The sequence below is a fragment of the Pezoporus occidentalis genome, unplaced genomic scaffold (genome assembly GCF_034315485.1).
Source record: "Pezoporus occidentalis ecotype Australia unplaced genomic scaffold, CSIRO_AGI_Poc_V1 ctg13, whole genome shotgun sequence".
In the NCBI taxonomy this organism is placed as follows: Eukaryota; Metazoa; Chordata; class Aves; order Psittaciformes; family Psittacidae; genus Pezoporus; species Pezoporus occidentalis.
This window is the reverse complement of record NW_026913103.1, coordinates 7806080-7828050: the sequence shown is the minus strand read 5'-3', so window position 1 is coordinate 7828050 and position 21971 is coordinate 7806080. Positions and strand designations below refer to the sequence as shown.

Sequence of the window (21971 nt, the reverse complement as noted above, 5' to 3'; positions counted from 1 at the left end):
TTTTTATAAGTGTAAAAATTAATTGTTACAGGAAGGTCAAAGCTTTCTTTATGAGAGGCCAAGAGAAGCCTTACTTATAACCTTATAATGTAGCCTGAACAGTATGATCCAACTAAAAAGCCTATGGGACAACCTGGCTTGCAAAATGCCTCCGCCTGCCCACGGTTTCTCCTTATGTACTTCTATTCAAAGAGCCAACTAACTTCCTCATCTGCTACTTAAAGCCAAATGTTGCTACAGACAGAGGTTTCAGAGAGACAGCAGGAAAGCACAGCTACTGAAAAAAAAAAAAGATTCAAGCAAATGACCTTTCATTCTTTGCACTAAGCACCACTGGCAATAACAGGGCACAAAAATACCACAATTCTTTTGGCACAAGCAATCCCTTCCCCTGTTCTTATTTCTTCCCACTCATGTGACAGCACCTCTACATGCTATGGCAGGCCCCAGGAGGCAAGCTGAATAGCCCTTGTTCCCTGCTGCAATGATGCCAACTACACTGCTGTATCTACCTACACAGAAATAGAAAAAGACAACATTAAATTGCTCTTCACATGCAAGTCATGAAAATTCTAGCTTCTGAAGTTGGAAATATCAAGAATATGTAAGTGTGTGAACAATTTCAAAAAATCATAGCCTTGGAGTGTAACTTCATCCTTTAATATGTTAAGATTCTATTCCAGCGCTCCAGATACCACAGACAAGACACCTAGCAAGCCTAAGCCTCAGCTGAGATAAGAGCTAATACCTCCCAGGCCTCTCTGCTAGCAAAGGAGTAATAACCTTTATAGGTGGATTAGATACATGTATTACTGCTGTCTCTTACATACTTAATGATTATTTAGATATCTTAACAAGTAAATCTTAATGACAGAAGTTTTGTTTGCCATCTTAAATTCAGTTAAGGTAAGTATTTTAGACCAGGAATAATACGGCAGCATTTCGAGGAAATCCATGGAAAAGAATCAAAGATGCTTGTTCCTAACACATTATGTATCCCAGTCCGTAACAAGAAAACCCCTTCAGATCATTGAGTCCAACTGTTAACCTAGCACTGCCAAGTCCACCACTAAACCATGTCCCTAGGTATCATATCTACACGTCTTTTAAATACCTGTGGGGTGGTGACTCCACTACTCCCCTGGGCAGCCTGTTCCAATGCTTGACAAAACTTTTTGTCAAGAAATTTTTCCTAATACCTACCTAAACCTCCCCTGGCACAACCTGAGGCCATTTCCTCTTGTCCTATTGCTTGTTACTTGGGAGACCAACATATAACACTAAGTCTACTTAATGTCAATTCCTTTTCAATAGCAAGAACAACTAACAGTTAATTTGTCATTAATGTTAAGAATCTTCTCTCACACTATTCCATTGCAATTAATATATGAAGTTAAACACCAACTATCTTAAAAAATAAAATAAAACCATATACAAGTTTTTGATGAAAAGTTGCAGAAAAGAACCAAACAAAACCAAAAAATCCCCAACAAATCAAGCATATCGCCTTATTAAGTTATCTAACCTTACCTTTCGTAATATTCTGACCCCTCCTCTAACCCAGGCAGAATTCCAGTTAACAGTCCTTGCAGTCCTGGTTTCAATGTTTTCCCCAAAGGGAGGTAATAAATCTCATACAGACTCAATAATGTTGGCTTGACAGACATAGCAGCATTGGCAAGAAGTGGAAATAGTCCAGAACTGTGAAAAATAAAATGTATCTTTTTTAAGAAGCTTCTCATGTGAGACAATTTAATTATACCTTAAGAATGTTGCTGACTTAAATTTAACAAACTAACAATAAACCCACTAGTTATGATGTAGCATTTAAAGGATTGAAAACATGGGACTTATGTTTACAATGTTTGTTGAACATGATATGTTTACCATGAATGTAAGTGAAACTTCATGAAAATTACAAATGTGATCAGCTAAGCAGAAGCTACCTACACACTAAGAACATCTTTGCAATTGTAACTAAATATCATAAACTAGTACAAAGAGTACCAATAACCAAAGACATGTGAACACAACTGTAGATTTCAAAATCACTGAGAAAGCAGGTCAGAAGACTCCAACATATGAAGAAAAATGAAAGAAGAGTAAAAAAAAAAAATAAATAAAAAAAATCAAAGTTTGAGCCCAGGGTCTTAAAATATACACCTACAAATCTGTAACTCACCGAAAAAAAAACAAACCAAAATCTTTGTGGACACATCACAATGTTATCCATGTTGGGGGGGGAGGAAGGGAGGGGATATCGTTTTAAAGTACCAAAATGTTTATAACAACAATTTTTGCTTTTATCTATCCACTATCCAGAACAACTACTGTTTTGTCATTGTCGACGGGTTTCTTTCTTCTGCAGAAAATGTCTTTTTGTTCTGTAACCAGTACACTACCCTACAGTGTTTCTTTGTAAGGCGCTTACTCATCCTTCAAGATTTGATGTTCAGACACTGTCACTCTGCTTTCATGAAAATACTGGAATCTTTGATAACGCCTTAATGTGAATGTCAGTCTTCTTCCAAGCAGCAGTAACAATGGCTTTTAGTTACATTACACTAGGTAGCATTTTGCACTATCCTAGAACTTACTGTTAACAAGATACTGCAGCTACTGAATCACTGCACAAACCAAAAATGTAAGCTACAAATTCATGGTATCTTTCAAAGCACGGAAACACAGAAATTCCCCCTTCCTAAACTGTAACTATATATAAACATCTTGACAGTGCAAGATAGAACAGCTGATGTTAAGGGATACAATTTATCTCCAAGCATTAACACACCCCTTTGCTATCTGAACAGAAAAGCAGAGCTCTATTTTATTCCGCTATTTCTCAAACTGATGAAATTCTCATCTTTAGGGATAGCTAAAGATGAAAAACCATGTGTGACCGCACATATGCACACACCCTTCTATGCATTATATATTAAATAGCCTAAATGTCTTGCCCTCCCCATGAAATCAAAGGTCTTTAGGAATCGGTATATTTTCACTACATTTACCTTTCAAGGTTATCCTTCCTTTTAGTATCATCGGTTCTAGAGGCTGAGAAAAATTTTCTACTTGCACCCCATTCTAGCAAAATAGACAACCTTTTGATTGCTTGGAAGAGAAAGTTTCTTTCAGTAAATTATATTCAAATTCTTTCCAATACCACTTAAAACAGAAAAATGAAATGTGAATACATCTAAATAAGCATTAACACTTCCATTACTTTACATATATGCACAAAACTTCATTTATTTCAATGAAGATATAATAAACTCTGGGTTTTCTAGTTCTAAAATTGGTTCCTAACATAAGTTTAGGGGATATGTTTATCTTCCAATATACAATATTTGTGAGACAAGTACTACACAAGCACCAGTTAACATGAGGGAAGGAAACTGATGGATTCTTGCTGTATAACAAAACAACATTATTAATATAAAATGCATGAAACCAAAAACATCTCAACTATGCATTTGAAATGGATTTGTTTAAATTATTGTACCTGTAGAGGAAAAGATCTTTGGCCAAACGCTTGGGTCCAATGATTTTGAAAATGATCTCGTATGTTTCAAGTGCCTTCCGATGAACCCCTCCCGGTAAAGCTGGATGAAGACATTGTGCCAAGCGCTTGCCTACAGTCAGCTTTTTCGGTACTACCTGGTACTTTGCGTTGTTCTGTAGTACCTAATAAATCAACAAATTAAGAAAAACCACACATTTATAAATTAGCTCCTGAACATGGTCAGTAAGTCACAACATATGCCTAGGTTACAACACAAGAGGAAAAAAAAAAAACAGAACACACACTTTTAAGATGTACCATGCAGATTTCTCTTTGCAATGCCTTTCACTTGCATACTTGCTATAGACGTATTACCAAGCATTTAAAACTTCACTTGCAATAGGCTCCTTACAGCTTGTCCATTTCATTTTACTCATTCATTTTATTCATTATTTTGAAGACAAAAATTATGATCTCCCTTTGTTAAAATCAATTACCAGCAGCTCTCAGAAAACTATAAAACTGTGGGTGGTCAATCTGGGATAACTTTAAGAAGTCATCATAGAGTGAGACAAGAAATGTTACAATAAAAAAAAAATTAAAGAAATGAGAGTTTATTCAAAGCAATTGTGCCACTGGCATTGCCAAATGTACTATCATTCTTGATTTTCCACAACATTTAGAGGGTAGAACTTAAATGCTTCAGAGCTGTAATTTTCTATGCCAAATTCTGCAAAGCTTCACACTGGCAAAATATATGTGGTAAAGCGTACTCTATGACCCTGACTAGAGATCCCTAGAAATACATAGAACTGATTAGAACAAGGTTTTTTCCAGTGGTGAGGCACTGAAACAGGTTGCCCAAAGATGTGAAAGCTCCATCCCTGGCAGCGTTCGAGGCCAGGTTGGAGAGAGCCTTGGGCGACATGATCTAGTGTGAGGTGTTCCTGCCCATGGCAGGGGTGGGTTGAAGCTAGATGATCTTGAGGTTCTTTCCTACCCTAACCATTTTATGATTCTAGGATATCAGGATCTGTATTTATTTGTAAACTGCGCTTAAAGACCACAATGAGATTACACATTCAATTTATTAACTGTTAAAATGAATCAGAACAATAACATTATCTGGTCAATTAATGATTTGAACCCCATTTTATTATTCATGCTTTGTAAAAATATTGCTGAAATTAATCCTGGCTACTATTTTTCACATTATTTCAATAATATTGATTTAGAAGTAAATATTAGTGATGAAAAAGATGCTGCATTTATTTCCACTGAAAATGTAAATACCTTTTCCCTTTACTTACAGTTACAAAGGGTTCAACTGTCTCAGAAAGGCATTTGTTTGCTCCTTAGACATACACAACATTTGATTCACGCTAAAATATCTGCAAGAGTCTTGGACTGCTAGAACCTTGCACTTGGATAATTTTAAACCATTACCCTTTGTCAGTTCCTGAATCTTTTCCAAGAGTACCTGCCAGGCATACCTTGTTTAGCTTTCCAAGTGCCGATATTAGATCTGCCCATTCACTGGAATATTCAAAGTTCTTCAATGCTTTGTCAACAGCTGCTACATAGTTTCTGTACTTGGAATCAGTCAGTAGCTCTAGCTCTTCTGTGTTCATCCTCCCACGGTGTCCCCACTAGAGACCAGCTTGCAATTCATGTACAGACATCACCTATTCAAAATAAGAAATAAAAAAACCTGAAACTGTTGTTTCCAGACACTATTAAAACAATTTTGTATAGAGAGCACCAGATTTTCCTCAAAGCCATGACGAAATACCAATCTGAAATCAGTTTACAGCAAATCCTGAACAAAGCTAACATATTGCACAGATCTCTAACACATCAAAAGTATACTTGTAATCAAGTCCTATTAAAAAAAATTAACTAAAAAAATACAACAAAACCCACACAAACAAAAAAATCCCACAAAACAACAAAACACCCTCGAAAATAATGCCTTGCCCCTCCCCAAAAGCAGTGTTTATTCTAAACAATGCAAAAAAGTGGTATTTTTTGGTTTGTTTTTTTTTTTCCTCCTCCAAGTCCACCACCAGAAGAACCGACTTTTCCACAAATCAGACCTTCTGAAAACAGAAGACACCAATTTTTCTTCCAGGCAGCAGAAAAAAGTGAAGAACACGTACTATTCAAGAGTATTTTCACGCATCAACACTTCCTTTTACAAGACCCGGTATTCTAATTCAGCAATGCAGCTCTACTTTGTTTTTATATTATCATCATCCAGCACAACAAAAGTATATGTTTACTAATGTTTCATAATCAGAGGCTTTTGCAATTTGCTCTATATATTCTCATCACATGGTAGTCTACACCAAGTAATTAAGATAATTCTAATTCCAGAAATACCATCTCATATTTCTATAGACCGTACGCTATTTATTTCATGAAATTCAATCACTATTAAAAAGAAATATGTTTTTAAAGCTACTTTAAGTGCAAGCAGTCATAACCCATAATGGGAAATCCTATTTTAGCATGTCTGTGAAAAAGGCAGCTTCTGCACCCCTTTTAATTGGGGTCTTTTGGGACTTCTCCCTGATGCTCAGCTTCAGAAGAGACTTCGCACTCAGCAGATGCTGCTCTCTTCTGTCTTGATTAAAGAAAAAAGGGAAGAAAATTGCATGCAGTTGCACAGGCTAAAGTATGACAGACCAAAAAAAAAAAAAACCAACCAAAAAACCCAACCAAAATAAACTATGCAACAGGTATAAAGACACTATTCATCAGACTGTCTACCAGGTATGATAGAGTCAAAACAGCAGCTTCAGTGAGCCCTTCCAAAATGACTGGAGGACATGTCTCCTTGACCCCAATTCTCAGCAGCAATGTAATAAAATAGCAGGACGGTTTGAAATGAACATGCCCACAAAACAATAGAGCAGAAGAATTAGCAAAAATAAAAAGTGACATTGTGCTTTCTGGTGGTTCTACATTTGAGGTAGGTAATAAAAGCTCTTATCTTTAAATTCTGTCCAGGAAAAAAGTTGTGTTTTTAGACCAATCAGAAAAGACTAACAATTCAACTTATATTAACTCATGTAATAAACACACTAATTTGTGCAGGCTGCGCCAAAACCATGAACACTTGTCTGCCTTTTAGCATATATGATAAATTTCAGAAGTTTTATATGGATGCATAAAACCTTTATTTGATTTGTAGTGTATCCATCCCTCCCTTCAAACAGTATTCTCCCCCAAATGGCTATAAAGCTGCTGTTCAATAACTTTGTCAACAGCCCTCATAAGGAGTTACCACTGACTAAAGAACATAAAACCCTAAGTCTGGTTACCCAGTATTTTCAGCTACTTTCAGGTCAATTCCTTGCCATGTTCTCGAAACAATGCTAAAAAACTACAAATTATGTCACTACAGTATTAACTGTTGTACATTTTCAGCACTCCAAAACGTAAAATGAAAAAAAGCTGTACTCTGACATTTCCAATATTAAGACAGGCTTAGTACATCAGGCTCAAAATTTCATAATCGTAATCTCATCAAGTTTATCACAAAGTGTCCTGGCAGATTTTTGTGCCCTCCTTTTTGCTCCTTTAATTAGTAGAAGCTTCTAAAGATAAACTGATAAAAACCCAGTTTTAATCCTCCCAAACACTTTTTAAAGTGTTGCTTCAGTCAGAGTACTGTAGAGCACTGTACGCTGCCACCCTGGGTCATGGAAAGGGATCTTCAAGAACCTTCACAGCCATAAGGTGCCAGACAAGCCTCTCTCCTGTCGTCACCACATTTACCTATCTTTTCTTCTACAGAACAACCAAAATTTCACATCAATATTTTCTTTATCCTTATTACTATTGCTCTCCTCATATTGCTCATCTCCTGGTTCCTCAGCACTGTAAGGGAAGTTGCAAGAGAGAATAAAACCAAGAAAAGGGCAGACATAGGGAAAAAAAGAGCTTGGATAGCAGGAGTGAATAAAAAGGCCAAGAATTACAAAACTTGTACACTCCTAATCCTGATGGCAGACTAATAATGACAGATGACTTCCAAGGCAAAACAGAAATGCAAACCATTACTTAAGAACCATATTCTGGGTGCCAAACTGATAGACTTCGTGATACCCCAGGTGAATAAAGCAATTAGATCACACTTTTCATTTAAAGAAGTATTTCATGTGGCTTCATTTTATAATAACCATCTTTCTTTGGATTAAGTCCAGAAAAAAATCAAGTTTGCTTTGAAAAAGCTGTAGAATGCCAACAGGTTTCTGATTCAGAGAAAACTCCAGGAACAAACTCGCCAACAAAGTTCTCAAGTTGACAAGCAGGTATTCTTTTTTGTGGCACCGGGAGACATGGGGGATAGCTCCTCCAAGCGTGTCTCTCCCAGGCATCAACCAGGCTGTGATTATATTGTCCTTAAACATACATATTCATTAGATTATATACATTACATCATACTTCTTTGAGAATGCCTCCTGTATGCATACAAAAATGCAGCAGTGGACTTTCGGACCCATGGTGGTTATTTCTTCACCACTTATATCTTAGGATCATTGACATATCAGTAACCACCAGGTGGTTCTGGCAAAGCTTATCTTAGTAATTTCATTTTCTCTGTAGTTGCTAACAAAGCCTAACATCCTTGAGGTTACTTATTTACAGCCCTATTCTTCAGTCAACCCCACTCCTCATTTCTCAAAAAAAGACAGCTGCACAACTGCAAATGCTGCATCTACAAAAGTAAAGTATTAACACTAAAAAAGAAGAAAAGATCAACATACAAAAGCAGTACAATACTCATTTTTCCAGACATAAGAGATGGAGAAAGAACTTGACACAGCAAATAATACTTTCTGTGAAGAAAGCATCAGCATCCTTTTTTTTTTTTTTTTAATCCGCCTAAAGCATAAGTGTAACCACTTACGGCTGAGTGGAAAACAGGGTTTTGTCTTTCTCAAGTGCCTGAAAAACCTCAAAGTGGACTGATTCAGGATTATCAAAAGTTTGACAAAACTGCTAGGAACACAGAGTTAAAACAAGTAGCTTTTCTTTGGACTTACTAACTGATTAGAATATTCTCTTCCTTTTAAAAACAAATAACTTTGAATAACCTATACTTAGGTCTATCATGGCACAGTGGCTGATACTAATGAACTTACTCTAGTCATGGAGTCATTTACATTTATCCATGTTATTAGTCAATTTAATCATTATGAGGTTTTGTATAGAGAAGAAAAAACATGCTCCATTCTCTTACTACCCTACAGTTATGGTCTCATTTTTCTTAAGAAAAGCTTTATATAGTTTGAGGTTACAGAGAAAGAAAGAATTTATTACATATTTTTTCCGCACAATGAAAAGTGTCTATTTTCAACAACGTATCTTTCAAATCATATCAGTAGCCATAATAAGCCAGGGACACAGAAAAGATACTAAGTAAATATTATGATTATTTTTATAAACCTGCCACTATTTTTATTCTAAGATTACTGAAACTACCGGAATGCCCATTTTTATTGGCTTTCATACATAAAAATAGACTTTCCCTGCAAGGTTTACTTTTTCTTTAGCCTGAAGTTATTAAAAAAAATTTTTTTAATCTTTCCTTGTTTCTATCATGTGTTTTTACTGATACTTTTCTGTTCTCATCTACAATAAAACTGCAGATTTAAAAACATTTAATTTTACAGCATTGTATTTTTATACAATGTTAATTAAAGCTTAGTAATGTCTACCTCTTTATAAGTACCCCATCCTTATTCTTTCATGGTTTATTACTTTGAAAAATTAGATGAGTAATAAAATTTAATAAAGCAAAATGACTGAAAGATAGCAGTTTCTGTCATGCCAAACAGCCCAAAGGATAACTTGCCATTCCACAATCACCATTTGGCATGAGGGACAACTTTCCTTGGCATGTTTTTTATTTATTTCTTTTTTAAACAAAGGTATGAGAGTACCATCCTTTGCTTTAGTTGTTTTCACTTTTTTTTCCCCTTTTGGTATACCTAATGAGAAGACAAGACAAGACATGCTTCTCAGATTGAAGGTTCAGCCACTCATGAGTCTGGATATAGGCAGTCACTGACCTGTTAGGTGACTATGCCTCTTTTTAATGGATAACAAAAAGAAAATGGAGGTGGCTAAGCAGAAAACTATGAGGAAGAAACTATCAAAGAAGTACTATATACTTTCAAACTACTTCATAAAACTGTATTTAAATCACATGTGATTGTAGAAGTAGCTCTTGACAACTGTTACTTTCAACTTCACCTTGTCATGGGGATTCAAGAGCAGAACCACGCAATTCTGGATATACGTGGATGCCTGTAGAGCCTTCAACTATGACTTTGACAGAAAAAGCAGCTACCTAGGGCTGTGGATCTCCTTCTGCTAGGGGTTGTATGTAGTGTATTCACAGAGCAGGCTTCACCAGTGAGGTGGTATTGGTTTTCCCCTAGCTCGTGTTAAAATGGTACTGTTGCAGCTGTGTTTTTCATAGCAAATGCTCATCCTTCACAACTTGTGTGTAAAAGCCTTCTGTCTCACATCAACAACCTGTTTCAGAGCCTCTAAACAGTCTTCACTGAAGCTAAAGAAACTCAATTGAGATGAACAATAGCTCTAATACTTATTCAATAAAGCAGCCTTCATCTAGATTCTGTCTCAATTTAATCACAATGTTGCAAGACTTTTCCAACGATTCACAAGCTCTCCAGTATATGTTGTACCCCAAAGCTCCTTTACAGGTTCGATTTGTTACTGTTCCACTCTTGTGTTTTTCAAGCCTCACAGAATTGCTCTGTCAGCTTCAGACCAATCTGCAATGCTGAAATGGTTGCTTTCTGCTACAGGTCAAGGGGCTGATCACTGTGGAACACAAATTGCATACATCATGTCAGTTCAAGAATTCTCAAGGTGTGTCCCAAGAACTATTAAGAACCTGAGCTCACAAACTTGCTCCCTTTGAATTCCTCAGAGTTTCAGCTTTGCAATAGTTCAAGGCTTTCTAAAATTGTTTATTTTTTCAAGCATGACTATGGAAGGTACAGTAAAAGAACTAATCAATTATTAAAATGAGAAAAAATTCAAATTTCACAGTACCAAGCTATTGCTTTTTATGCTTTGTACAGTGCCCACATATCAAGCTGGTAACTGCAGAAACAGATTTTTATTTAAAGAGACTCAATACAAACACAGATTTGAATACATGGAAAACAGAAGACTTGTCATTTGGTAATTTATTATGTTTTGTTTCCCCTCAGATATATTTAAAAGCATGAACAGCAAAATAAATACTGCAAATCCCAGGCAAGACTTTTAAGACTAAAAATCAAATGTGGAAATATTCTTCTACCATATATCCATCTATCACCAAAGATAAAGATTTTTCCAATTACAGCTAATTATTTCTAAATTGACTTTTTACAAAGTCCTCTTATTTCAGAAATTTTCAAAGAGACTTCTCTAATGTCTTCTGAAGAATAAAAACCACTTGAGCTTGTTATTTTCACCAATTGCTACTCAGTACAGTAATGAAAGCTGCAAAACACACTCATATTACCCAAATAAGCAAAATAGAAAATTCACCAGACTGTATGATTAACTATAATTAGCTATGAGTTCATTAGTATCCTGCCAACAGTATAGAACACTTAAGAACTTCCCAGTACACTTTTCTACCTTGTCAAAAATCCTAAGTGGCAACAGCTTATTACATTTTTTTCCACAGAAAAAAATGACACTGCTTCAGTTGTTCAAATTCCTTTCCATGACAAAATTAAATTAAATCAGTATAACAGCCTGTGCATTACCCATACTGACTACTTCTAAACCAACACAAGATGTTTTTCTGAGAGTGATTCTCATTCAAACAAGAATTAAATAAGACAAAAATCTATGTCTTGTACTACAGAGGTTAGATTAGGTACCCACTGACTTTGCTGCCTCCTGGCTTTAGGATCTACAAAACATGTTTGTTATTTATTACATTTACAATTACAAAGCCCCAAATCATTGATAAAAAGAAACTAAGTTCTTTTGCATCTACAGGAAGTCACTGAAGAAAGATGATCTGGAATAAAACTGTATCTCTACCACTGAACATCATCTGATGGAAATACATACGGTCTGTAAAATATTCTTTTTGCTATTGCTGTTTTATGGAATTCCAAAGTCGGACTTAGACCAAACAGGAGTTCGTGAACAGGAACAAGTAACAAGCTTAAAATGTCATAAGGAACATAGAACAAGCCTTCTCGGTAATCAACTTCTCTACTCAATGTTTAAGAAAACAGATTTATAATTATGAACAATCTCTAAGTGAATGCATTTGGTTTAGAACATAGCATTTCAGCAGAAAAACAAAAAAACAACAAAAAAAGCCAACAACCAAGTCTAAAAAAAAACAAGTCTGTTTATCAGTGGGGAGAAGAAAGTGACCAAAACTTTCCCACTGTCATTGGTAAACATACATCCCTTTCAATCACCTCTTTAAAATCGTTTAGGGTGACATTGTAATCCCTCTACTCACTTTCACTTTATTACATCTTTTCCATATATACTAGGTGAATTACAAAACAGTTTGATATACTAAAGTGAAATTTTGATTTTTATTCCAGGCCTGCCAACAAAACACTACTGATTCCTTTTCTTCCAGCCCCTGTGCACTGTGATTGCATACTACTGTCTTACTGTTTGTCAAAAAGTACAAGGGAAAAAGCAGCCCTGCTCATTACAGTGATCTTCAAGCACTGCTGTAAGAAAGCAATCAAAGTTTTCCTCTTTGACTTAATGTCAAATAATTATTTTAATCACATCTAACAGTTAAAAAGTAATTAAAAAAATCTGAATAAACTAAATACATATTAGCCAATGACAGCAGCGTAGTGGCATACAACAGATGCACAAGCAACAACGTGATACTCAATTGTAACATATCTAAAGTCCTCTTACAGTATATGAATGCTGGAATCTTACACCAAAGTTTCTGCCTTTGAAATATCATATCCTTCTTGAGATCAAATCAACATTCAGATTTCACAGATCTGAACTTAATGTCATTCAGTAGATGAACATGATTTGAATCTTCTTCATTATAACCCAGATCAACCATTAGCTGAAAATACTTTCTTCTTCCTAAAATATTTTCCCATGTTTTTTCTTTTCTAGCCACAAATAATTCCTGAGTTATCTATCTAACCAGCATGCATTTTACATCTAAAAATCAACAAGACTCCAGATACCTGTGCTTCTTACTTTAAATTATGCATCATTTCTAACATGTCTGATTACAAAGCAGATGGCAATTTAAGTCAGCATAACGCAACACAGATAAAAACGGGGAAATGCTCCCCTGAATTTCTGATTATCCTTCAATGCTTACTGTCGTGGTTTAAACCCAGTCAGGCAACTTGTTCACTACTCCCCCTTTCTTTCCCTCCCCGTACTCCCGGAGGGACAGAGAGGAGAATCAAAAAGAATGCAACTCCCATGGGTTGAGATAAGAACAGTTTAGTAACTAAGGTATAACACAAATCACTACTGCTACCACCTATAATAACAATGATAAAGGAAATAACAAGGGAAGAGAATACAACATCTCACCACCACCTGACCGATAACTCATGCCCCCCAGCCCGACCAAGCTCTGACCAATACCTCCTCCAACCCTGCAGTCCCAGCCCTTCCCGGTAACTCTCAGTTACATCCTGGGCATGACGTGCTGTGGTATGGAATACTTCTTTGGTCAGTTTGGGTCAGGTGTCCTGTCTCTGCTTCCTCCTGGCTTTCCCTCCTCCCTGGCAGAGCATGAGGCTCACAAAGTCCTTGGCCAAACCAAAACATCATTGTTATCAGCTCTGTTCCCAGGCCGAAAGTCAAAACATAGCACTGCACCAGCTACCAAGAAGGAGAAAAATGACTGCTACTGCTGAACCCAGGACACTTACTTACAAGTACTTTTCTTGCCCCTTTCTTCCCTTTGTTGACCATTGTATTTGAACAACTAACATTTCAACTTACATCTAGAACTGGTCACTATTTCCTTCTTATTCAATTGCATATTTGAAGGAAAGAAAAGCACACAAAACACCTACCAAGAATTTAACCTGCATCCTTTTGACCTGTTTGTAGAGTTTCCTCCTTAAATTTCATCTAATTTCAACTCACAGTGTCACTATCTTTATTCCAAATTTATATTATAGCAGTAATGTATCCATCAAAGAAACGTAGAAAATCTGGGTAAATTTTTGTTTTGTACTCTTTAAATAATCTTCATTACAATTTCCATGCTGACATCCCAACAGTCCCAAATGCAGAATATAACATTGAAGTTGGGGAGTTGGGGTTGTTTTTTTTCTTTGTCTAATATATGAACTGTAATATATGACTTCCTGCAGTCAATCAGTGTCTTTGACAATGCCAAGCCAAACAGAAACACAAAATTCTTGCTCAGAAATTAAGTACAACATTGCATACAACGTTTCACCTACAGTTCCCCTGACCTAAACAAACTGTTGCCATGCTGAAAAACGTTGGCTTGTGCCCTGTGTTGGTAGGGCCTTTTTCAACTATCCACAGTCAACCCAGCAACAGTTTCCCCACCTCCATGAAAAGATCTGAGACTGCATGCAAGCAGTAAGGCTGTTTGGCTTACTCTAAACAGAATATGGGAGATATTTATCTGACTTAACTAAATTCCTGGTAACCACACAAGTTTGGTGGGTTGGAAAAATGATTAGCAAAGAGAAAATGGGCATGTTCTGGTGTGACTGCAATTGCACCTCCCCATGGATCTGGTATCACCTGTCAGTACACTGAGCTATTCCTGTGCTTTTCCTGTCCCACAACGGAACTGCTCAGCTCTCACACGCACCAGCTGGGCTTTGGGGCTACTGCCCTCTCTGTTGAGCAATGATTGATAAGTAAATACATGATTCCAAATAGTTACCTTCTCTCCAGGTACCTGGAGTACAGTAAGAAGACAAGCTTCCTAAAATAAACTGCAATTTGTTTTCACTTTTACATGTTTCAGCCTCATGCTTGCAAATAGTACTATACCCTCTCTGAAAAGAATTACTTTTTAACTACCTAGCTCTCCTGCTTTTTTCCAAACATTTACTGATGGAAGACTTGACTTGAGATATTCTTTTTCTTTCTTGCTTATTTTTTACTCTCAGCAAACCAGTAAATCCAATTAATACAGTAATACAGTTGAAATAAAGAACTAAACAAACAATAAAAAACATAGTGAACATAATAACGAAAAACAACTTGAACCAGTATGACTACTTTTAAACCTAGATTTGCATCACACTTCATTTTAAAGGAGAGTTTGTCAACTTCCAGACAGTTTTCAGCTTGGAGAAAAAAAAAAAAAAAAAAAAAGAGGACTAACATGAGTTTCACTGTCTTACGTTATGCTTGAAGCCCTCTACTGAGAGAGAAGCCTTGCTTCCAGGCTAACACTGTGCCATCACACTGTGACCTCTCTATAAATATTCTGACACACAGTTTAACACAGTATCTAACAACTTTGAAAAGAAAAAAAAGAAGAAATAAATGGTGGCCTGATAATTTGTTTATGCTTTGTTCACAATAACTTTAAAGTTGAAGATTTAGACAAAACTGTTATTCCTCTATACCCCCTGCTCTAATAATATTTAGCTTCGGTCAAGTTTAACATTCTGCCTCCAAATTTCGCCAGTATTTATTTTCACAAAAACATGACAGAAGTTCTCATATCCTTACCACTGACTTATGTGGCCAACCTTTTAATATAAAACATTTGGGCAAGACTTTGTCCAACTTCCTTTTTGTTATCATACCCTGAGGTCCCAAGACACTACTAATTTATTAATTTCAAATTTCAACTCATTTCTATTATTTTATTCCAAATTTAATTCTGAAATAATGCCATACGCCTTATGTATACCTGCACATTATCTAGACTGTGGGTATATTTTGCAATACATCTTATTTCACATACTCTGCAGATGGATTTCAAATGAATTTGTAAAGCAGAATCCTTTTCTGACTCTTCTGAAAATGGCGGCTGCACCAAACCTGGACCTTCCTCATACTCAGAAGAAAGCCAGAAAATACATAAATATAAGGTTAAATTCCCTTTGATTTTTGCAAATGATACTAGAAACCAAATTAGGCAAAGCACTGTTCCTCAGCTTTACATAGTTTTTTATGCTTATATTGACATGCAAGTTTCTGACAAGAACAGAGATGTGTTGAGTAGTGAAATCATTTACTGAGTCTCTTTGGTGCTTTCATCTCATTTCTTCTTTCAGTTACTGGGGACAAATCGTTGATCCTGCAGTGTTTTTCCTCCCCAAGCTCTGTGAGAGATAAACATATCACTTACTGTTTCTATTTATCACTAAACTTGTTTTCAGCTACAAGTCAGGGCGACATGATTATTAATCTGGAAGACCATGATGTGCATAAAAACAAATTAATTTCATTTTTCTATTCCATGCTTTAGCAGGTACCATTTACTCTAGTCTCTTTTCTATCTCCTATTTTTCTCAACAATTTTCAAAATAGTCTTTTTTACAACATACTTCATACCTCTTCTTGGTTCTCCTCTACACACTGCATATTTAACATGATAGCTCCACCAAAGTAAGAAAAAGAAAAAAAAAAAGTAGAATAGCAATAAGCATTTTCAGTCAGCCCAGCCCAAGCAGTCATTCCAAGCTAAGCGAGAAGTCACTGAAGGTGGACAGCAGTAACTCTGGCCAGTGATGAACATATAGAAGCATCCTCACCTTATTCAAAGGGAGAACAATGGATGTCAGAAGAATACAGGCTGAGCCCACTTACACTCGACAGGCTGTATTCTTACCCAAGTAGCTTGCTGCACATACTATGAGTATTTCTAGTGGTCAGTGTAGCATGCCAGTATTTTTACACAAGAAAAGCACTACCAGTAGTACAAGTATGGCCTAATCTGCGAACATAACCATCTACTCACATGCATGGCCACTCTGCTAATAGAAGATGTAGAATAACTTGTCTTTGCAAGATGCTGTTTAAACATCTACTGTCACAGATGCTACAAACAAGTTCGGAAAGTAAGACATTCACTTAGAAATGCAGTCTCTTCTTCCCCATTTCTCATTTACAGGCTGCTTACTTTCCAAAAGCATCTATTCCCATTTCAATTAAAACAAACCCAGGAATTATACTGCTGATGTTTTGCCTGTTTCCAAACTGACATTTCTCCACATGACATTCATCCATATTAAAGATGACTGGACATTTTGGATAATCACCATATTTAGACATCATAATATTATTAGACCTGCAAAAAGTCTACCGTATTTCAGCCTGGTTTTCAAAAGTTACCAAAATTTCAAACAAAAAAATAGGCAGATCAGACACCCAGGCCAGCATAAGCATTTAACATACAGACCAAGGCTTAGAAACAAAATGAGAGACCTTCAGTCTTACATTATGCCCCCCTATTTCCTGAAAGGATCTACCCCATTACTATTTAGATAGACACTTCCCACCACTTCACACTCCTGTAGTTGGAATTCAAGTATCACATTATGTGGTTAACCTGAGAAGTATAATACACTCACTATTACTGTATACAGAAAGAAGATCCAGGAGTGCAGGGGCTCTTGCTAATCAGCAACAAAAATATAAGGGTTGAGTCACCCAGAGCAAGCCCATCAAACCCTGCAGCTCATATCCAACATATTTTAGGATACTTAAAGAGAGAAATTGTTTATGTTTTTTATGGTTGTTATTATTACGGGTATTTAAATGTTATTTCCAAAAACCCTTTAACACCAGAAGCGGCTGTGTATTTATGCTTTTCAAGAGGGCATCACAAGATTTAAGTCCATACCTGCATCAACAGATGAAAATTAACCCAGCACTACACAAACTATGGACAGCCACATGCCCCTCGTATCCTTCCAAACATCACATGCAACTACTCAAGCAGCCGAGCCAAGCACCGAGGAATCCGACCCAAAAGAGGCCCACGGCCCTTATACGTTCAAGGTCAACGCAAGACGGCTTTGTCAGCCCAGCTCCGAGCTTGCTCCCGGATAGGTTGCGGGCCCGGGGAAGCCCGTCTACGACAGGCGAAGCCAAGGCCCCGCCGGCAGCGCCCGTCGCCGCAGGTGTCGGGATGGGGGTGTGAGGGGAGGCTGGGACGGTGACAATCTACAGCCTCGAAACCCCTCCGGCCGCTTTGCGCTAGGGGGGACAGCACCGGGGAGCAGAGGCCACGGAGCGGCAGCAGAGTGATGCAGGTGCCACAGGTTAATTGATGCCGAGCAATTAACAGGCTAACCGCTTTCCCCAGGCTTCTCGGCACCACCGACACGGCCCAACCTTCGCCCTCCGCGATGATGCCCGCGGCCTGGCACTGTGAGGGAAGAGGAGAAGAGAGGGCCGGCTCCAGGGGCGGACCCCTTTCGGCTGCGGCACCCCTCCCCAACACAGGCGCGGAGACCGGGAGGGAGGAGGGGAGCGGCCACGGTCCAGCCCCGCAGCCTACCCGCAGCGGAGGAAGGAAGAGAAAGAGGAGGAGGAGGGAAGGGACTGAGTGCCGGGCCGAGCGGCGTTACCTGAGCTACCCGAGCCGGAAGAGCCCGACCGCCACCAGCACCCCCGTGCCGCCCTGACAGCTCCCGGCATGCACTGCGCCGCACCTCCTCCGCGCCGCACAACGCCCTCTGGCGGGCCGCCGCCGGAAAGGCGCGCGCGGGAGAGAGAGGGAGGAGCGGTGGCGCAGCCCCGCCTTCGGTGTGGTGGTGGGAACCGGAGTGGGTGACGTGAGGGTGGTCTGCTCGCCGTGACGTGCGCTGGAACGTGGCATTGCGGCTTCATGCTGTTGAAGCGCTACGTACAGGGGAGACGTGGAAGTGGGCACATGTAGACCACATGATGGAAATAAACATAAGAGGCGTATATATGTATATATGTATGTATTTATTTTGCCTGATCTTTACCTAGCTCACCAAATACAGCACATGTAAAAATGTAAGGCAAGGTTAGAAATATTTAGAAAATATTTTCAGTTCTATGAGTAGCGGCTGTATTCAGAATTTTCTAAAATCTACTCTGGTTTATATGCTTGACCATCCTTATGACACAGAAGGGTGAGGGTGGGGTGCTCACCTGGACCACACTGGGTGGAAGTTTTCATTTCAAGAGGATTCTCAAGTGAGCAGTTCCACAGGATGAAGGGGACGCTTCTTAGATTGCAATCTTTGAGTGTCAAAGTCATCGTTTTGGCTCTCAAGTTTAAGCAGGCTTCATAATTGCAAACAGTTATGGTTATAAATTACTTCACTAACCAAAATCAGAAAGTGCATTCAGCTTCTGTAATAAATCTTCTAGACTTTGTCTGAAGACAATACATATTTCTGAAATATTGCCAGGGGAAAAGCTTGTAATATTTATAAATGTTCTACTCAGAGTCTTATGTTATCATCCAATACTTTATGAAATCTAGTTTTATTCTCCAGGCTTGGGATAATCATAAAGAGGGAATGCCATTCCTTTTCTCTAATATTAAACTATTCCACGATTCATTAGGTGAGAAACAGTTACTTTTTGGAAAGCTGACAATTCCCACTGGTTCTGAGGCCAGAGTACAAATCTGCAGGTCATGTATTTCCAATTAAGATGGTGCGTTTACATTTACTTTTCTTTAAAGATACCTACAAATGCATTTGAGATCTAATTCTTTGGGCTGGAACTAAAAGCTGATGCTTTTGGAGCTGTTTAAAAGTGATCTTCACAAAGGCAATGGTACTTTCAGTAACTATATTGTCTCATGCTCCCACACTGTGAAGTGGTTGGAGTCCTAAGCTTTCCTTTCACTGAATTCAGCAGTGGTGGTTACATCTTGGAGGTCTGAAATTGTCTCAACAACTTCATGTGCAGTGGCAATCAAAAAACTCCCACAAAACATATGCTATTGAGAAGAATATTGAGAATGAGATAGAGGTAGTTGTTGGGCTGCTGTTGGGCTGCTGGCAGTGCAGCCTCAGAATGATTGCTGCATCAGTTCTTGTCTTCATAGCTCAAGAAGGATGTGGAGTTTTTAGGGGAGGCACAGAGGAGGAATGGCACTGCTGCCTTACAGTAAGAGCAGTAGCAGCTGCAACTGTTCAGTACAGGGAGAGCAGGCTGAAACAGGCTGAGAGAGTTGGGGTTGGTCAGCCTGGAGAAGAGAAGGCTCCAGGGAAGGCTCTTAGAGCAGCCTTCCAGTGCCTAACTGAGACACTGGAACAGGTTACCCAGAGAAGCTGTGAATGCACATCCCTGGCAGTGTTCAAGACCAGGTTGGGCAGGGCTTGGAGCAACCTGGCCTAGTGGAAGGTGTCCTTGTGCGTGGCAGGGGGGTTGGAACTAGACAATCTTTAAGGTCCCTTCCAACCCAAACCATCCTATGATCCTGTGAAAACAGTGGATGATTGTTTTTGAGATGTGTAAAGGAAACACTTTTCTGCAGTTTGTGAACTTTTAGAACATACTGCTACCAGAGGTGGTCTGCTGTCCGTAAGCTGAAGAAGGCATTATTCATAATGATGGCAAACACATCTGTAAGTTGTCACTGAAGGAAACAGGCATCCCTAATAGAATGAGATGGAGGGGAAGTACTGCGAAGTGACCCCACTGCAGAGCTCTTCCTAAATAGTACATCCTTTTATTGACATAGGAGTCAAAATACTGGACTAAGTGCACCACTGGTGCTAGCTGTGCTCACTCTGTTCGACATTTACCTTCATTTCTGTGTAATTATTTCACTACAGAAATGGTGAGAAACCTATAATAACCTATAGACAATTTCAGATGAAAGAAGCTCACACCCTGTGAATACTTAAGATTATTCATAACTTTGTAGCCTTGTGTAAGCCTTTGTAAAGGCAGGACCTGAGGCCCTTTCAATAAGACTAGGAGCCGATTCTCCTGTAATTACATGGATTTTATATCTGACGTGTGACCTGCTTGCTCAGAACAATTTAACCTGCCATATGTACCTTGCTTTGTGGAGTAATTAGAAATGAAAGCCACCATGTGGACTAAATATTTTTCTTCCTAAAAAGAGCAAGCAAACAATAACAACAAAATCCCCAAAACACCACCCTTAGAATTGCATGTGGAAAGTATGGTCTGCATCTTTGAATACTTAGAATTCCTGCTCTGTAAAACAAACAAAAAATACTGGTTGAGGCAGTTTAGCTGACTTGTCATATTTCTCCTACAAAACCTAACCTTATTCCATCTGCTTTGGGACTCTTCTAAGAGATCTATGTGGCTTTGCCAACTCCATGATTACTTCAAGTGATCTTGTCTTACACAGTAAATTACTATGAAATTGAAGAGTACAAATCTGCCTTTTTGTTTGAAGCTTTGCAGGTCATGTCTTCAAACAGCTCTCTGCAATCACAGAAGGTCTTGTGACATTCATAGAAAGTAAACACTTCACAAAAACTTTGCAAACAACTTAGGTGTTTGGGTTTGTTTTTCAAAGCAAAAGCTTCTTTTCTTGGTGTCCTTGAACACAGACCATCAGCAGCCTCTTATATGCTGTGAGGCAGGCATGCTGCATGAAGTGGGCAGAGGTGACAGTGCTCATGAGTTAAGGGACAGTCATGCAGGGATATCAAGGTGGAGTAACAGCCTCTGGGTACAAGACCTCATGAGAGGCAGTAAGAAGCACCAGAGCAGCAGATGCCTGTGCCAAGGGTGTGTCTGGTATGAGTGCAGCGTGACAGCATTCAAGAGCTGTGTGAACCTGGATCAGGAGGAATTTGGGTGGACTTGGAATATTGCAAGAAAGGATGGAGAGGGGGTTGTTTGCAAGGGCAAGGGTGGGTGGTGTTGCAGTGACATGCCACAGGATGCAGTCCCCACCACTCGGTAGGGAGCCTGCCCCTGGGTTGGCAGAGGCCTCTGCTCAGACATGGTGGTCTGACCTGGGCCAGCTGCTAGCTCACTGCTCTGCAGGAGATCCAGAACAGCAAGAAAAGTTGTGGGTCAGGGTAATAATGGTAAGTGAAGATGAAAATAACCCCCCCAAAAAACACACAATCACTTACCAAATCCCACAAGCAGACTGCTGATGCCCAGCCAAATCTCCAAGCAGTGGCCACTTCGGAAAGACTGCCTCCCCAGTTCTTATTGCTGAGCATATTGCTATGAGCTATGGAATATCTCTCTGCTAAACTCGAGTCAGTTGTCCTACATCTCCCCTACCCCAGCTTCTTCTGTCTCCAGCCTACTTGTTGGGCCAAGCAGAGTGAGACACTGAGGTAGCCTTGGCAGTGTACAGAGGCTGCTCAGGGAACAGCCGAAACACTAGTGTGGTACCAAAGCTGTTCAGTCACAAGTCCTAAGCACAGCATCATACGGAGCGCTGTGAGGAAACTCCATCCCAGCTTAGGGGTGGTGGGACTCACCACAGCTCCCAGTGCCTATGGGGAGG

The 21971-nt window shown here is 38.8% G+C and overlaps 1 protein-coding gene across 8 annotated transcripts in view; it reads right to left on the bottom strand.

Annotated features, from left to right (window-relative positions):
- The window catches only part of DOP1A (DOP1 leucine zipper like protein A), a 63017-nt gene extending 44795 nt beyond the window's left edge, over positions 1-18222 (bottom strand). For 7 of the 8 annotated variants that reach the window (XM_062608275.1, XM_062608280.1, XM_062608278.1 and 4 more), the window contains exons 1-4: positions 18100-18222; positions 4996-5187; positions 3503-3684; positions 1531-1701 (exon numbers count right to left, since the gene is read on the bottom strand). In XM_062608275.1, the coding sequence (XP_062464259.1) occupies positions 1531-1701; positions 3503-3684; positions 4996-5133 (491 nt within the window). In that variant the 5' untranslated portion in view covers positions 5134-5187; positions 18100-18222. Of the gene's footprint in view, positions 1-1530; positions 1702-3502; positions 3685-4995; positions 5188-17369; positions 17577-18099 lie in introns of those variants that run through there. The other variant, XM_062608276.1, reaches the window with a different exon arrangement.
- Positions 18223-21971: the final 3749 nt, after the last annotated feature.